The 17713-nt window shown below is 47.2% G+C and overlaps 1 protein-coding gene across 1 annotated transcript in view; it reads right to left on the reverse strand.

Annotated features, from left to right (window-relative positions):
• Positions 1-1214: 1214 nt before the first annotated feature.
• The window catches only part of LOC144759693 (uncharacterized), a 273339-nt gene continuing 256840 nt past the window's right edge, over positions 1215-17713 (reverse strand). The window contains 1 exon segment of the mRNA XM_078646497.1: positions 1215-3048. Coding sequence (XP_078502623.1) covers positions 1215-3048 — 1834 coding nt within the window.

Genomic DNA, 17713 nt, shown 5'->3' on the forward strand with positions numbered 1-17713 from the left:
TAGTTTTGAACTCTAAGAGCTAGAATTCTTTACTGCTCAAGATTCTTTATTTAACGGTCTAGCTTTCAGAAACCTATTAAGAACTAAACTTTTCGTCAGCTCTCTTTCCGATCAATAATTTCACCATCATGCACTGATTCTGTCCCTTCAGCAGTTAGGAGTTGGTTGGGTGCTTCCCTGTAAATAAGAAACATCTAAAATATATTAAGATACAATTAATCTCACTGTGAATCATTTATATTGTCAGTGGTGAGCCAGCAAATTTCCCAAGGGTCCAGCTTGATATTGGACACCTCTGGGGATGTGCCACTATGGTGGGTTCATTAACAGATGCATATGAAGAGCGAAATGATCATCATTTGTTCCCGCATCAGGGCTTCGGAGCTAAATGTTGTGCGCTGCAAGCATTAACTCTCAGAGTTACAGGTCACATTTTCCTACTTTGACTTCTTGTGCCTTTGGAAGTTGTTCTCTAGCAACTGTCATTGAACCAGTTATTGCACAAAATGGCCAAACACCAAAACCAGCTACAAAAAAGCTCCAGTCTGTGCTTGTTAAACTTATTCAAGTGTGTTGTGTTTATAGGTTTTATCACTAATCCCTGCAGTTAGCTGAAAATTCTTTCCACAACTACTTCAAAATCCACTGCAATGGTATGGGTTCTCCCCTGTATGTGTTTGCTGATGTCTTCGTAGAATTGATAATCGACTAAAGCTCTTCGCACATTCAGTGCACTTGAATGGCTTTTACCCTAAGTGTGTTCGCTGGTGATTTCTTAATGTTGATGGGTCACTAAAACTGCTTCCACATCCACTGCAGTTGTAGGGTTTTTCCACAGTGTGTTTTTCCACACAATGTCTTTGTAGGTCTGATAATTGAGTAAAGCACTTCACACACTCACTGCACTTGAATTGCTTTTCACCAGTGTGTATTAGCTGATGATTCCTTAATTTTGAAGATTCCTTAACCCCTCCCATGCTCATGACGGAACCGTTCCGTCACGAGACTCGGGTGGGCTGTGCTGGTGACGGAACGGTTCCGTCACGGCCCCGCCGCCGCACCTGCGCGGCGCTGATTTCGCGCCTGTGCGGCGTGTTCTATTGAGCGGGCGGGGCCGTGACGGAACCGTTCCTTCACAAGCACAGCTCACCCGCGTGCCGTGACGGAGCGGTTCCGTCACGAGCACGGGACCGCCGCGCCGCCGCCCCGCCCCCTTAGCACTGCGGCCGAATAGCCGCCGCAGCGAAGGGGTTAAAACTACTCCCACATTTGCTACAATGGAATGGTTTCTACCCTGTGTGTGTTCGCTGATGTATTTTGAGGTGTGATGATTGACTGAAGCTCTTGACACATTCATTGCAATGGTATGGTTTTTCCCCAGTATGTGTTCGCTGATGTATTTTGAGGTGTGATAATTCACTGAATCTCTTGACACATTCATTGCAATGGTATGGTTTTTCTCCTGTGTGTGCTCGCTGATGTATTTGGAGTTGTGATAAACGACTGAAGCTCTTCACACATTCATTGCAATGGTATGGTTTTTCCCCAGTATGTGTTCGCTGATGTCTTTTGAGGTGTGATAAGTGACTGAAGCTCTTGACACATTCATTGCAATGGTATGGTTGATCCCCAGTGTGTTTTTGCTGATGTGTTTTGAGTTGTGATAACTGGCTAAAGCTCTTCACACATTCATGGCAATGGTATTGTTTTTCTCCTGTGTGTATTCGCTGATGTTGTCGAAGATTTGATAACATACTGAAACTCTTCACACATTTATTGCAATGGTATGGTTTTTCTCCAGTGTGTGTTCGTTGATGAATTTGGAGTTGAAATAACAGACAGAATCTCTTCACACATTCACTGCAATGGTACGGTTTTTCCCCAGTGTGTGTTCGCTGATGTATTTTGAGTTGTGATGACTGACTGAATCTCTTCACACATTCACTGCACTGGAATGGTTTTTCTCCTGTGTGCGTTCGCTGATGAATCCTGAGAGTTGAGGATTGACTAAAACTACTTCTACATTCATTGCAATGGTATGGTTTTTCCCCGGTGTGTGTTCGGTGATGTACTTGTAGGTGTGATAACCGGCTGAAGCATTTCACACATTCATTGCAATGGTATGGTTTTTCCCCTGTGTGTTTTCGTTGATGAATTTTTAGGGCTGATAATTGACTAAAGCACTTCACACACTCACTGCACTCGAATGGCTTTTCCCCTGTGTGTGTTCGCCGATGAATCCTGAGAGTTGAGGAATCACTAAAACTACTTCCACATTCATTGCAATGGTATGGTTTTGTCCCAGTGTGTGTTTGTTTATGTACTTGGAGGTCTAATAACCGACTGAATTTCTTCACACATTCACTGCAATGGTATGCTTCTTCCCCAGTGTGTGTTTGCTGATGTGTTTGGAGTTGTGATAACCAACTGAAGCTCTTCACACATTCACTGCACTTGAATGGCTTTTCCCCTGTATGTGTTCGGTGATGAATCCTGAGAGTTGAGGAACAACTAAAACTACTTCCACATTCATTGCAATGGTATGGTTTTTCCCCTGTGTGTGTTCGCTGATGTGTTTGTAGATTTGATAACTGACTGAATTTCTTCACACATTCATTGCAATGGTATGGTTTTTCCCCAGTGTGTGTTCGATTATGTTTTTGTAGGTCTGATGACCCACTAAAGCTCTTCACACATTCAGTGCAATGGTATGGTTTTTCCCCTGTGTGTGTTCGCTGATGTATTTGGAGTTGTGATAACCAACTGAATGCCTTCACGCATTCAGTGCAATGGTATGGTTTTTCCGCCATGTGTGTATGCTGATGATCTTTTAGGAGTGCTAATTGACTAAAGTTCTTCACACATTTATTGCAATTGCGCGTTGCTTCTCCTGTGTGTGTTTGCTGATGGCTCTTTAGTGATCACAAACTAAAGCTCTTGCTGATTGTGTACGATTTTTCCTTCTTGGGTAGTGTCTCTGGGTCGGGCTTATATTTGTCTGCATCCCATGACTGAGTTTCCTGAGGAGCTAACACGGTTGATAAAGCACTTGTGTTATTCTCACATTCCCTTTATGTGTGTGGTATTTTGGATGCTAGATTTCAGATTTCACAACGAAATGCAAGACTCACCCACTACATATATTATAATTGTGGCAAGGAAAGCTTCTATGTATGTGGTTATGTCTTTAGATTGTATAATGGTTTTGCATGTTTACGAGTGAAGATTAGTCTTCCATAAGTTCGATGCAAATTGGGACAGTCTTGTAGATCAGAAAAACTCTCTTTCCGTTACCCTTCAGTTGTCTGGCTCTACTCCATTGTGCTTTTCTCTTGCTCCTGTGGTCTAGCCAGAAATAGTTTACAATATACCTAGCGCACTGAATGGTGGTTTGCCATCTTTACAGGAAACACAGCAATGCTGTATCCAATGATCAAATCTTGGAGACTTGTATATGCAGGCAGTGGTTAGTTGTTATTGTTGTTGCGTTCATTTTCTAGAGGTCATTTCTTAGTCCTGTTGGTGGAGGTGCACAGCTCAGACTCTTACATCCACTGAATTGCTCTGGACTGCTTCTTCCAGGATCTATCAGTTTATGTTCAGGTTCCTCATTCTCCGACTGTGCAGCTCTTTAACTGAATATTGGAGCTAATTTGTTATGACGGCTTTTTGCCGATTTACACGATTAAAGTCATTAATCACAATCATTTGTGCATTCAAGGCTGGTTTCCTGTTGGAAGTAAAGAGATTTAAAATCACTGAATGAAAATGTAGGAGAATGTAAATACACAATATTTAACTATTTGTACAGACCATCTCTTCTTTACCATTTGTTAAAGTAACCAAGAGATATTTCACCATACACAGATATTTAACTAAATGTTCCATTGAACATGCCACATCTCAGAAAAGGAGGTGATAACTTAGTAAAGAAAGGGCACTCACGGAGCACCCATTCGCTAGAGGTATAGCTTTAGGAAGACGCACATAGTCAAGATTTCATTTAAGCAAGAAGACATTGTGGAAAAGGAGATGATCAGGATATACTGCTGTCACTTTGGTTTTACAAAGTGTATAAAACTGTAACTCTACAGGCAGTATATGACAAAGGAAACTCTTCAAGATGTATGTAATAAAGGTAACACTTCAGGAAGTATATAACAAATGCAGCTCCATTCACACTCTGGACAATACTTTCCTGTTCACACTGGATCAGCTGAAGTTCCAACTCCTGCCTTTACTTTTCTGTTTGTTAAGTTATCTTTGCCACATTCCTAGGGATGGTTGAAGCATTTGTTGGAAGATTGCAGCATTTATATTAGAGATTTCAGCACGGCCAGTGATATACCTTGACATCCCTACTGCAAAGAAGTGTGTGCTTTTTGTCTTTTTCGACCTTACCATGGTATCTGACTTAATGTCTTACGTTTGCTTTAACTCGTCTAAGAAGCTGTCAGACGGACGTGCGCTGCTCCCGGAAGAAATACGATTATTTTGTCATCACTGAATAGTTAGTGAAGGTTCCCAACACGTGACTCCAACCAGCTGGTAGATGTCAATTGAGCCCTTAGATGAGACTTGTTAGGAATGGGATTTCTGGTTGGTTAGGACTTGAGCCTTATCCAGGCAGAAATCACTGCTCTAGTCAGAGCAAGGGAGTTACACGCCAAAGATAACCCCTGCTCACCCCCTTGGTAGCTTGGCACGAGCAGTCAGGTTTATCCCGGAGGCCATGTGTAAAGCATTTGCGCAACCCACACAGCAACAACATACTAGGCACACCACAAAAGGAACTCCACACTAGGTTATATAAAAAATAGCCTTTGTATTATCATAAAACACATTAGAAGAGTAATCACACAATATACACTGTGCCAACTGGCACTGGGAATATTTACAGGCGATTATATACACGACAGGGCACTTGGACCACTGTCAGAACCATCACTTAGTAAAGATAGTAAACGGAGAACATATAATAAGCTTGGAACACAACCAGCAATTAATGGCAAACACTGGACTCAGCATCATCCTTTAACATAAATCTTATTATCCACTGTATCACATTAGGCGTGAAATATATCCTGCGCCAACCTCATAAGCCTAAACATATTAGACCATAACTCACCTTAGGAAATAATCTCACTAGCATAAACCACAGTAGAGGATAACTCAAACAAATACAGTATGTAAAATCTCATAATCATAAACCACATTTTTAGGCATAAAACAGGGTGTGTAAATCATACTACATTAATCACATTTCCTAGCACCACATCCATCACATTAGGGCCTGGCGCCCTACAAACCTGACAGTCCATCTACCCAACCGGCCTTCTCAAAAGGGTTCAAAATGCCCTATGTCCAAAGTGTCAGGGCAGCTGCCAATGCAGCAGAATCCATATGCGCAATTGCGCAGACCTAAATGATGCAGCTGGCACTAAGTGATGCACAGATGTGAAAGTACAGGGCTTACAGGTGGGCACTCAGCGGCACATCTCCTCAGCTGGAGAGGCCCACAACATTGTTAGTGATGATTTTTGTGGTATGGCAAAGGCGGGCACTGAGCGGCACAGTTCCTCAGCTGCAGCGGCCCACAATAGCTGTAGCTATGATTCTCGTAAGACGGCAAATGCGGGCACTCAGCGGCACAGCTCCTCAGCTGTAACGTCTCACAATAGCGATAGCGATGATTCTCATAGGACGGCAAATGCGGGCACTCAGCGGACACAGCTCCTCAGCTGCAGTGGCCCACAATAGTGATAGCGATGATTCTCGTAGGACGGCAAATGCGGGCTGTTAGAATTGGGGGTCTCTAGTTGGCAGAGGTAGGTACCACTGTCCAAATAGGGACCCTTGCTTCTAGTCAGGACAAGGAGGAAACCCTCTGAGATAACCCCTGCTCACCGTCTAGGTAGCTTGGCACGAGCAGTCTAGGCTAACCAGAGGCAATGTGTTAAGTATTTGTACCAACACTCAGAGTAACACATTGAAAACACCACAAACTGACTCCACAACAGTTTAGAAAAATAAAGGTATTTAATCTAAACTACACAAGACCAAAACAACAAAAATCCAACATACACAGTTCAAGAATATGGTTTCAAAAGAGTTCTTAAGGTTGCGATAAAAAATTCTTCAGGTTGCGTTAAAATTCTTTAGGTTGCGATAAAATAATCCACAGTTACGTGAAAAGTTCACAGCTGCGTCACGTTTAGCTCATAGTACCTTTAGTTGCGACAAAGCTCCAAAAGTAGAAGCTGGTGCAGTGGAAAACAAGCGATGCGTTGCTCCTGAGACCCTGGGGAGGCGTTTGCAACAGCCCCGCTGCAGCAGCAGCGGGCGTGTTGCGACGAATCCGGTCTGTATGGGGAGGAAGGACACTTGTATGGATTCCAGTGCGTAGGTTCCGTAGGAAGTTTGTTCTCGCAAAGGCACGATGCGACGATCTTTGGAGGTGCGACGATCACCGGAGCGACGATGCGCGGACCAGAGGTGATCTTCTCTCTCTCAGCTCCTCGATGCGTTGGCTTCGGCGATGACTCTCGCAGCGACGTGATGCAGTCCGCAAGCAGGCGGTGCGGCGATCTCACCCAGTGACGACAGGCTCTGCGACGACACTCGCAGCGATGTTAGACTTCCCGCACCGATCGGGTGCGTCCCGCAAACGAAGGATGCGACGGCTCTGACAGCGGCCACAGGCGCTCTGACGATCTTGATCTTCGCAGCGGTGGGAATCTTCTCACACTGTCGTGGATGCGCTCCGCAGCGAGAGATGCAATAACTTTTCTTTGGCAAAGTCTCTCAAGCTTAGTTTCCAGCGTCCCAACACAGATACAACTTCCAGAGGCACCACACATGGGCCAAGCACTCCAGGAAGGACAGAACTCTCTCAGTAGAGCTCAGGGGAAGCTGGGGGTGAAGCCCTTTTGTTCCTGGGACTTGAGAACAGGGAACCAGCTCTTCTCAAACTCTTGGAGATTCCTTCAAGCAAGGGGACACAGCACAAAGCAAAGTCCTTCCCCTCTCCTAGGCATCAAAGCAATAGCAGGGCAATCCAGCAGAGCATCAGCCGGACAATCTTCCTTCTTCAGTTTCAGCTTTCTCCTTGGCAGAGGTTCCTTCTTGATTCCAGGAAGATCTAATTTTCTGTTGTCAGGGGTCCTGTACTTATACAAGTGGGCCCTGAGCCCGGTCTGAACCAGTTCTGGGTGTTGCTTGAGCACTTTGTTTTCCTGGCTTCTCCTTTCCTTTCAGAGTGAGGGGCAGGGTCGTCAGCCGCCCAGCAGGAGGTGGAGCCAGCAATGTGGAAGGCAGGCACAGCCCTATTCAGGCCGAGGTGCTATCTCCTCCCACCACTCAAGTTGCAAATGCAGTCATTCAGCCTAGGGCTGACTCAGCCAGCCTCCTGGGGAATCCCCAGCCCCTGTCACTCTCAAACCAGACAGTCAATACACGAACAGGCCAAGGCACACAGAAGGGTCAGACAAGAGAACAGCAACTTTCTAAAAGTGCTGTTCTCAAACACAGGATTTAAAAACAACCTTTCCTAAAAGATGTGTTATTAAATTCTGAGTTCAGGGATACTAGACTCTTATGTCCTATCTTGTTCCTATGAGAAGAAATGCTGGTAGCCACTGTAGCCAGCATCCCCCATGTTAATCTATGGAGCAAGATAGCCTTACAATAGTGAAAAACTAAAATGGCTGCCATTCACTACCAGAGCATGTCACCTGCACCAGTACATGCTCTACCTTTCACATACATTGCACCCTGCCCAGGGGGGTACCTTGGGCCTTCCATAGGGGGGACCATTGTGCACAAAAAGGGAAGGGTTAGGCCTGGTCAGTGGGGACACTGACCAGGAGGACATGGCACTTCATAGACTGCAGGCAGGCACTGCGGTGGCAGGCCTGAGACACCATTTTAGGGCTACTCATGTGGGTGGCACAATCAGTGATGCTTGTGATGACGAGAGGGACTTCATGGTGATACAAATATGCCAATCATGTATATCCAATCATAATAACAATTTACATAGGGAGCACTTACACTCTGGCACTGATCAGCAGTGGCAGAGTGTCCAAAGCATCTAAACCAGCAAAAACGAAATCCAGTACAGCATCAAAAATACAGGAGGTAGAGGCAAAAAGATAGATGGAAACCACGCCAAAGATGCCGGGTCTAACACGGGCACTCAGAGGCAACCGCTCCTCAGCTGCGGGGTCCACAATAGCGATAATGATGACTTTGGTAACACAGGCAAATGCGGGCTCTCAGTGGCAACAGCTCCTCCGATGCGACAGCCCACAATGGCGATAACTATGACTTTCGTAACACAGGCAAATGCGGGCTCTCAGCGGCAACAGCTCCTCAAATGCGGCGGCCCATAATAGCGATAAAAGATGACTTTGGCAACACAGGCAAATGCGGGCGCTCAGCTGCAACAGCTCCTCAGCTGCAGTGGCCCACAATAGCGATAACAATGACTTTTAGCCCGCGTTCCCCACAGTAGAACCAGAGGCTCCGGAATTCTCAACAGAGGCCTCACTTGCGAGGAGAATTCCCCTCAAATAGGAATCCGGATGGCTGATGGGTGAAGTCTAATGTCCCAGAGACTTCAGCAGGAGGCAATCTCAAATCAGGCCCTACCGGACCTGAGAATATTTTTTGGCAGCCTACGCAGCACCCCTACATACATGCCTATTCCCTGCTGACGAGAGGTAACAACCTCGAAACACGTGTCCAGGGATGGCCAACGTGACAGTGATTTTTGCTCAAGACTCTGGCAGAGGCACACCCGCTGATGCTTACTTCATGGACCACAATGCTTTGGGGTAACACGCTGGTAGGACAAGCAGTGTGCGACCAATTGGACTTTTTTTTATATTCAGGCTCCCTTGAGCTGGTGGGGCTGACGAGCCCGGGTTACGCACCTGCGTGCCACGAGCGGTACCGGACCTGAGAATATTTTTTGGCAGCCTACGCAGCACCCCTACATACATGCCTATTCCCTGCTGACGAGAGGTAACAACCTCGAAACACGTGTCCAGGGATGGCCAACGTGACAGTGATTTTTGCTCAAGACTCTGGCAGAGGCACACCCGCTGATGCTTACTTCATGGAACACAATGCTTTGGGGTAACACGCTGGTAGGACAAGCAGTGTGCGACCAATTGGACTTTTTTTTTTATATTCAGGCTCCCTTGAGCTGGTGGGGCTGACGAGCCCGGGTTACGTACCTGCGTGCCACGAGCGGTACCGGACCTGAGAATATTTTTTGTCAGCCTATGCAGCACCCCTACATGCATGCCTATTTCCTGCTGACGAGAGGTAACTACCTCGAAACACGTGTCCAGGGATGGCCAATGTGACAGCGATTTTTGCTCAAGACTCTGGCAGAGGCAAACCCGCTGATGCTTACTTCATGGACCACAATGCTTTGAGGTAACACGCTGGTAGGACAAGCAGTGTGCGACCAATTGGACTTTTTTTTATATTCAGCCTCCCTTGAGCTGGTGGGGCTGACGAGCCCGGGTTACGACCTGCGTGCCACGAGCGGTACCGGACCTGAGAATATTTTTTGCCAGCCTACGCAGCACCCCTACATACATGCCTAGTCCCTGCTGACGAGGGGTAACAACCTTGAAACACGTGTCCAGGGATGGCCAACATGAGAGTGATTTTTGCTCAAGACTCTGGCAAAGGCACACCCGCTGATGCTTACTTCATGGACCACAATGCTTTGGGGTAACACGCTGGTAGGACAAGCAGTGTGCGACCAATTGGACTTTTTTTTATATTCACAGCTCCCTTGAGCTGGTGGGGCTGACGAGCCCGGGCTACGCACCTGCGTGCCACGAGCGGTACCGGACCTGAGAATATTTTTTGGCAGCCTACGCAGCACCCCTACATACATGCCTATTCCCTGCTGACGAGAGGTAACAACCTCGAAACACGTGTCCAGGGATGGCCAACTTGACTGCGATTTTTGCTCAAGACTCTGACAGAGGCACACCCGCTGATGCTTACTTCATGGACCACAATGCTTTGGGGTAACACGCTGGTAGGACAAGCAGTGTGCAACCAATTGGACTTTTTTTATATTCAGGCTCCCTTGAGCTGGTGGGGCTGACGAGCCCAGGTTACGCATCTGCGTGCCACAAGCGGTACCGGACCTGAGAATATTTTTTGGCAGCCTACGCAGCACCCCTACATACATGCCTATTCCCTGCTGACGAGAGGTAACAACCTCGAAACACGTGTCCAGGGATGGCCAACGTGACAGTGATTTTTGCTCAAGACTCTGGCAGAGGCACACCCGCTGATGCTTACTTCATGGACCACAATGCTTTGGGGTAACACGCTGGTAGGACAAGCAGTGTGCGACCAATTGGACTTTTTTTTATATTCAGGCACCCTTGAGCTGGTGGGGCTGACGAACACGGGTTACGCACCTGCGTGCCACGAGCGGTACCGGACCTGAGAATATTTTTTGGCAGCCTATGCAGCACCCCTACATACATGCCTATTCCCTGCTGACAAGAGGTAACAACCTCGAAACACGTGTCCAGGGATGGCCAACGTGACAGTGATTTTTGCTCAAGACTCTGGCAGAGGCAAACCCGCTGATGCTTACTTCATGGACCACAATGCTTTGGGGTAACACGCTGGTAGGACAAGCAGCGGCGACCAATTGGACCTTTTTTTTTCAAATCAGGCCCTTGGGTAGTTGCTTCAGCAAGATGGATGAAAGTTTCAAAGTCCTTTCCCTCTAGTTACACGGACAGAGGTTCGTCTTGGCATCCAGAAGTAACACGTTCTTCCTACAGGAAAGAATTAAAAGATATCGCTCACAGGGTGCAGGGAGCCATAGCTCAAAAAGAAAAAGCCCTCAGCAATCAAGGGGGCAATGCAGGGGTCAGGGAGGCAAGCACTCATGGCAGTTCCTCCTGGGCCCCAGCAGCAGCATGCCCCAGTAGGATCAGGAGCAGCACATCATCCTAGAAGAGCACCATGGAACTGAACAATTTCATGGGGTCACAGCCCCTTTACTTATACCACCAAAAGACTTTGTTCTCAAAAGTCACAAGTCACTGAACCCAGCCAGAACCAGTTCGGTGTGGTCCTGGAGAACTTTGTTTACAAGGCTGCATCCTGCCTTTGAGGAAGAGGGGGTTTGCCATCAGCCGCACAGTGGGAGGTGGAGCCATCATTCACCTTGCCAGGCACAGCCCTGTTCAGATCAAAGGGTCACCCCTCCCCATACTCCAACTGCAGATCTCTCTATTCAACCCACGTCTGGCTCAGCCTGCCCTGTCCCTCCAAAACCAGACATGCAATTCACATCAGGCAGGCGGACACATAGCACACAGAAATGCCAACTTCTAAAAGTGCCATTTCTCACATAGTCATAATAAATCTGCGCTCACCATTGCGCAGCATTTATTCTCATAATTTCATACATACCAGACTTGACCATACTGCTACTCTCATAACAGGAATTACCACTGACACACACTGGGCAGGGAATCCCCCATGCATTCCTATGGGAGGGCAGGCCACTCTCACTCCCACTAAATGTAACAGAGAGCGCACGCACTTTACACTGGACCACAGGGCTAAAGTGCCCAGCGGCCTTAAACCACTAACACTACACAGAGAAAAGGGCTGGGAGAAATACTAAACGTTTAGGGGTGAGCCTGCAAAAAGGGGCGAAGTTCAACACAACCCCCTTCCAGCCAAAATGCAGGGTAGACCAATCACTACGTTGATGGGCTTCCCTGCTTCGGGTGATAGAACATGGACGTGGGCCCGCACTGCAGGGACACCCTCTGGTTCTACTCCACTCTGAACCTACATGGTTCCCTCCGTAAAAAAACTCTCAGGCACAACTAGTCTACCCCACTGGTACTCCCTAGTTGTCCACGGCTAGGACCAGGACATCCAGATGTCATTGGTCCTTAACCCCTGGCACATAATAGCCATTCTCCACTCTCCCTCTCAGTGTAGTTCCAAACTACCACCGATCCTTCAACCTCCACACTCAGGCTGACCAGAGGTCACAGGTTACCTCTACTTCTGGGGTTCCACACTCTCCCAGGAGAAGCACCCACCAGAACACAACTCTTCCACCAGTACAGGACCTCTCTCCATCAACTGGTCTACCACCTTGGATCCACATTTACCAGCTGCACCGGGGTCAGAGGTGAGGACTCCCTCCCTCTGCACCCCCTTTCCAGAGCCCTATATCCCCCCTTCTGAAGATCAGGGTCACTTCCCTTAAGATGGGCCCCACCTGCTCTCAGGGAAGTACTACCACATTCAGCCAGGGACCCTAAAGATCCCGGCTAGGCCTGCACCACCCCTCTGGAGTGGTACCCCTAGAAGGCAAACTGGTCAGGACACTGATTATAGTTGCCCTGCCGTCCAGGTCGGAAAACACCTGCTCCTGGCTGCCCAACCCAGAGACGGTACCCTTTGGTCTGATGCCCGCAGAACCAGGACTTCATGGGGCGCTCGCCTACCCCTCTCCCTAAGGGTGACACATACCTAATGTGTCGTGTGACAGTTTGCCTGGCACAGAGCTCGTGACCTCCTGTCCCTCCAACAGTGCGCGAAGATGCCCCTGGACAGAAGTGGCGTCACCATGGCCAATCATTGGTGACTTAGCCCTTCTGGCTGGCCCCTGACCCAATGGTTCTTCCACTGGGGACTCTTTCCCCGGTCACCCCTCAATCTGGACTTCCGCACACTCCACTTAGAAGTGGCACTGCCAGACACCAGAACTGATGGAGGCCTGATTACAGACACTCCCAGCTTACCTAACACAGGGAGATCCCCCTCGAAGAACGGTCTGACAGGACAGACTAGGCTTCCTACCTGGTGTTCCCTCTAATAACCATCATGTACTGGAGACTGAGATTGAGGCTCGGAATACAGCCCAGTCTCACACCTTCCCCTGCGGAACAGGATGTGAGGCCTTGCAACCTCCTCACTTACAAGGTCACCTAGCTGGGTTAATCTGAACCACTTCCACCACTCTGGGTTGGAAGACACCTGCACCATTCTTCTAGTATCCCTCCCCAATGTGAGCTCCCTCTAACCACAGAACTTACACACTCCAACAGGTGTTGGCGCGACTCTGGAAAACAATTACGGGGCCTGTTCGGTCTGACAAAACATTTTGAACAGCCCTTTAACACCATTTACCGTGCTAACCAATCACTCAAATGTTAAGGGCATCACAACATTCACCCACACTCCCCCCACAAGACTGGTGAGACAGCATCATACTTCCCCTGAATCTCAACCTGTCCCCCTCTTAACCGGGAACCAGGTACCATACTCTGGGATCTGGGAATGGGACTTCCTGCTGTGGAAACTTGGCAGAGACTACTGTTAGGATGAGCTGAAGCCATTTTGTTTTTAGCATCAATTTTAGTTAAGCCGTGCGTTTGCCATGTGCTTCCCCGTCTTTGCTGTTGCCTGCTTCTCTATTTCGCAGAGTCATCATCTATAATTAGCTCCGACACCGAGTACTGCACATGCTAAGAGAGGCCTTAGCTGTTAGGATGCACCTGTCGTGTATTTAACTGTCAGGCTATTTTAACTGATGTCAGCAGCATTGTAGCTACTCCCATTCTGTTGACTAAGCATTTCTGATGTATCCTAACTGACTATTTGTGTGTACACTTGTAACGCCTCTTTTTGAGCCTCCGTGCTTACTCTGCAGTAAAAGGTGTATATATAAGGCCCATGGTTTCTGTACTCCATGTGCTGTCTCATACTTTGCCTGAGGGTTCTGTATCGATGTAGTTCCACTCATGTGTCCTAATAAAATACTTTTGTGATATTACAGCTTCCATGCCAATCTCTACTTTGTCAGTCTAAAGGACAAGTGCACAAAAGGGCGAACCCCTACACCAGGTGGGCTCCTGAAAAGGCTCAACCCCACAAATTGGCGCCCGTTACGTGGGGCTCATCGGCGACTCGGATGCCTGATGGAGTGGCCTTGACGGAGGTTTGGAATCTCGCTAAGGATGTGCACTGCATGAAGAGGCCCTTGTCTTCGCAGGCTGAAGTGCTTTTCTGATTTTCCCAACTCGACCCTCCAGGTGGTGCCGGTCTACGACTGAGATCCCTTTTGGCGTTCGTCTTACAGTGACCATTTGGTTGATTCAGAGCTTGGCAATTTGAGGCTGGATACTTTTGTTTGGTAAGATCGCTAAATGTGACGCTTTTTGTTTGGATTTGCTTAGCCAAGATTTTGGTTTGGTTTGGGTATATATAAATTGCAATTTATATAGGCAAGTAATGTGGAGATTTTTCTCTAATTTTTTTAATTCTTGAACGGTACAATATTCGTGTTAAGTACCACTTTGTTATGAAAATGATACATACTATAATATTTTTGGGTGCCTGTTTCACGCACGCTTCGAAGGATGTGTTGCTTTCTTGGAGGTACCAATATGGATTTAGAACAAAATCAGCCGGCTCCCCCTGAGAGGACACCAAATTGGAATATGTACATTAAAAATTGTATTTCTTTCACAATGTATAGTGCACTATGGAATAAATATACTAAGAAGGATCCTGATTTATGATGGCCAATACATGGGTCATTCGATATTAGAAAAATTCACTATGTGGAACAGAGTGTGTTTAAGAGCCAAAGTAGACCAGATATGTTTGACTGTCTGCGAATGTGGATGAAAGAAGCGCATGAGAGAGTGAGGAAAGAGCAAGTTTTAGCATACAAATAACAGTGCAAAAACATCTATCTGAAATCGCAGGAAATGAAAAATAAAGAAATGAGGGAAATAAACAAAAGAGGATAGGGAGCACAATTTACAGGTAAATGGCCAATACCCTGTCAGGCGTCCTCTCTAGCCTCAACTTAATAAACCACAGGATGATTCAATTTTGTTAGATCGATCTCCGCCACCATATACTTTTCCCTCTGCCCCCGAAGATGATTCTGATGATGATAAATCTTCCCCAGATCACACAGAGACAGAGTTAGACCCTAAATGACAGACTCGCTCTTTTTTGACCGCTGACCGTACAGCCACTCTCAGATCTGCTGCTCGTAAGGCAGCTCGTGGTGATGCCTCTGCTCCAGACATTGTAGCAGATGTTCAGCAATGGACGGACTCGGAGCAGTTAGATTTTACAGAGTCGTTTACCGGAGAAGTAATTGCAAATTTTAGGAAACATTCCACAGACTTAGAACCTGTTGATATAAAACAAGATCATAAACAATTGAGTGACGGTCTTTTTCTCCCTTCCCAGGTGGCCGATTTAATTAGACGTGTGTTTAAACTACAAACTGATGCATTCCGTTTGCGAGAGGAGAAAAAGGCCGCTGCTGCAGCTGAACAAACAGCTCAGACCCCCATGCCGCAGGAGGAAGTTCAAGGGACAGATAAGGATACTGTATTTCATGGGAAAACAATGTTTGAAGCTGCACCTTTATATATCCTTCCTAGGGGTGCAGGTACAAGTGATAATAAAGATTCAGCAGATGCTGAAATCAAGAGAACAGAAAGTTTTTTTTAATCATGGCGCTTAAAGCTGCCTTGTGCAAAAACAACAGTTGAGGGACAGAATGCAGAACAATGTCACACATTCACCCCAGTACAGAGATCTGGGCCTAAATCCATAGTTTTTTTGCTCACCATTCCATTCCAGTTTGAACCCAGCCATATGCAAATCAGTCTTGACCCTGTGCCACATGGGAACAGTCCAGCCCGAACTGCCAAGCCAGGTCCTCCCTGCACTGGAAACAAGCAACCTAGGACCGGTTTAGGGGTTTCACCCTCTTCAGCCAGGATAGCTAGATTCCAGTGGCATGGAGAGCACAGGACCCACGTCTGGGCATACCCGTACCACTCGAGGTGACAAATGCAAAAACAACAGTTGATGGACAGAATGCAGAACAATGTCATACATTCACCCTAGTACAGAGATCCGGGCCTAAATTCATTGTTTTTTTGCTCACCATGCCATTCCAATTTGAACCCAGTCATATGCAAATCCGTCTTGACCCTGTGCCTCATGGGAACAGTCCAGCCCAAACTGTCAAGCCAGGTCCTCCCTGGACTGGAAACAAGCATCCTAGTACCAGTTTCGGGGTTTCACCCCTGTTCAGACACGATAGCTTGATTCCAGTGGCATGGAGAGTACGGGACCCACGTCTGGGCATACCCGTAACACTCTGGGAGACAGATGCAAAAACAAAAGTTGATGGACAGAATGCAGAACAATGTCCTACATTGATCCCAGTACAGAGATCTGGGCCCACAGAACACCACCGAAGATGGCCTCAACGGAAAGAAAAAATGTAGATCATCTGTCTCCTGGTGAGGCAGCACTGGTATGTGTTGGACTTAATGAGCATAATGGAAGGGTGTGAATGCGCCAAGATAGGTACAGCATGCTGTACCTTCATCCCCATGAAAGACCTATACAATGGCACACTGTCAATCGCCATCCAAAGACTGCACAACCTACAGCAGGTCATGATCAATCGCCATCCAAAGACTGCACAACCTACAGCAGGTCATGATTAAAGAAGGAGGTGCCCCAAACATAGAATTGTTCACAGGTTTGTTTACCTGGGTACCAAGGTGGATCGCAGACTTATGCAAAGCCTTGTTACCAGTGGTTGTAATCTTACTCTTGCTGTGATGCAACCTTCAACTAATATGTGCCTGTGTGAAGAAGGCTACCCAGAAAACAGGGGGAATACACCTGATTAGGACAGCCAATGCCAGGGGAAACGCTCGTACCACAAGACAGAAAGAGAAACCGTCCATGCTCAAGACACTCAATTAGATGGGGTAATGTTAGGTTCTGATTAATTTATAGAAAGATCCCGCTCTTAGGAGTCCAGCACACCACAGAACAACTGTTGCCTACGCTACCTAAATTCACTTTAACCAAATAACATAAAACAGCCGCCCTCTGTTCACCCCTAGCACTTCATGTGATGGAGACACCAGGGGCCAGATGTTCGACCATGACAATTTGTGACTCGCGAATTGCGCTTGATTGCGAGTTGCAATTTGAGAGTTGGAAAATGCCATGTACAATAGTGTCTGAGACACGGTTAGCGATTCCCAATGGAGTTGCAAATTGCATGCCTCATGAATATTCATGAGGCACTCTCAATTTGCAACCCCATTGGGAATAGCTGGCCCTCCCGGGGATGGTGGCCTGCTGGGTTCAGCAGACATCCATGTCTGGGACTGCTTTTAAATAAAGCAGTTTTTTTTTTTTAAACCAGTCCGTTTTCCTTAACCCCTTACGCGCTAGCGGTTTTCCCGCTGTGTGCGGTAGTTTGCGGAAACCCGCGTTACATGACGAGCTCAGCTCGTCATGAGCGTACAACAGGCGTAACTCATAACGAGCTGAGCTCGTCATGAGCGTAGAAGGGGTTAAAGGAAAAGGGGATGAATTTCAGGAAAAAAAAAGAAATATTTTGTTTCTTTTTTTAAGGGCAGGTGGTGGTCCCTGGGACCCCTAATAATATTTACCCCTGCATCTGCAAGCGGGACGCTTCCCTTCATTTTTTAAAGGCAGGGAGTGGCCCCTGGGACCATTAAAAAATATTTTCCACTGCATTTGTAAAGGGGACCCCTTCCCGTTTGCGAATGGGTTACCACCCAGCCACCTGGACCACCTCAGATGTGACTTTCAGTTGGTATTT

Source organism: Lissotriton helveticus, chromosome 1_1 (assembly GCF_964261635.1).
Source record: "Lissotriton helveticus chromosome 1_1, aLisHel1.1, whole genome shotgun sequence".
Classification (NCBI taxonomy): domain Eukaryota; kingdom Metazoa; phylum Chordata; class Amphibia; order Caudata; family Salamandridae; genus Lissotriton; species Lissotriton helveticus.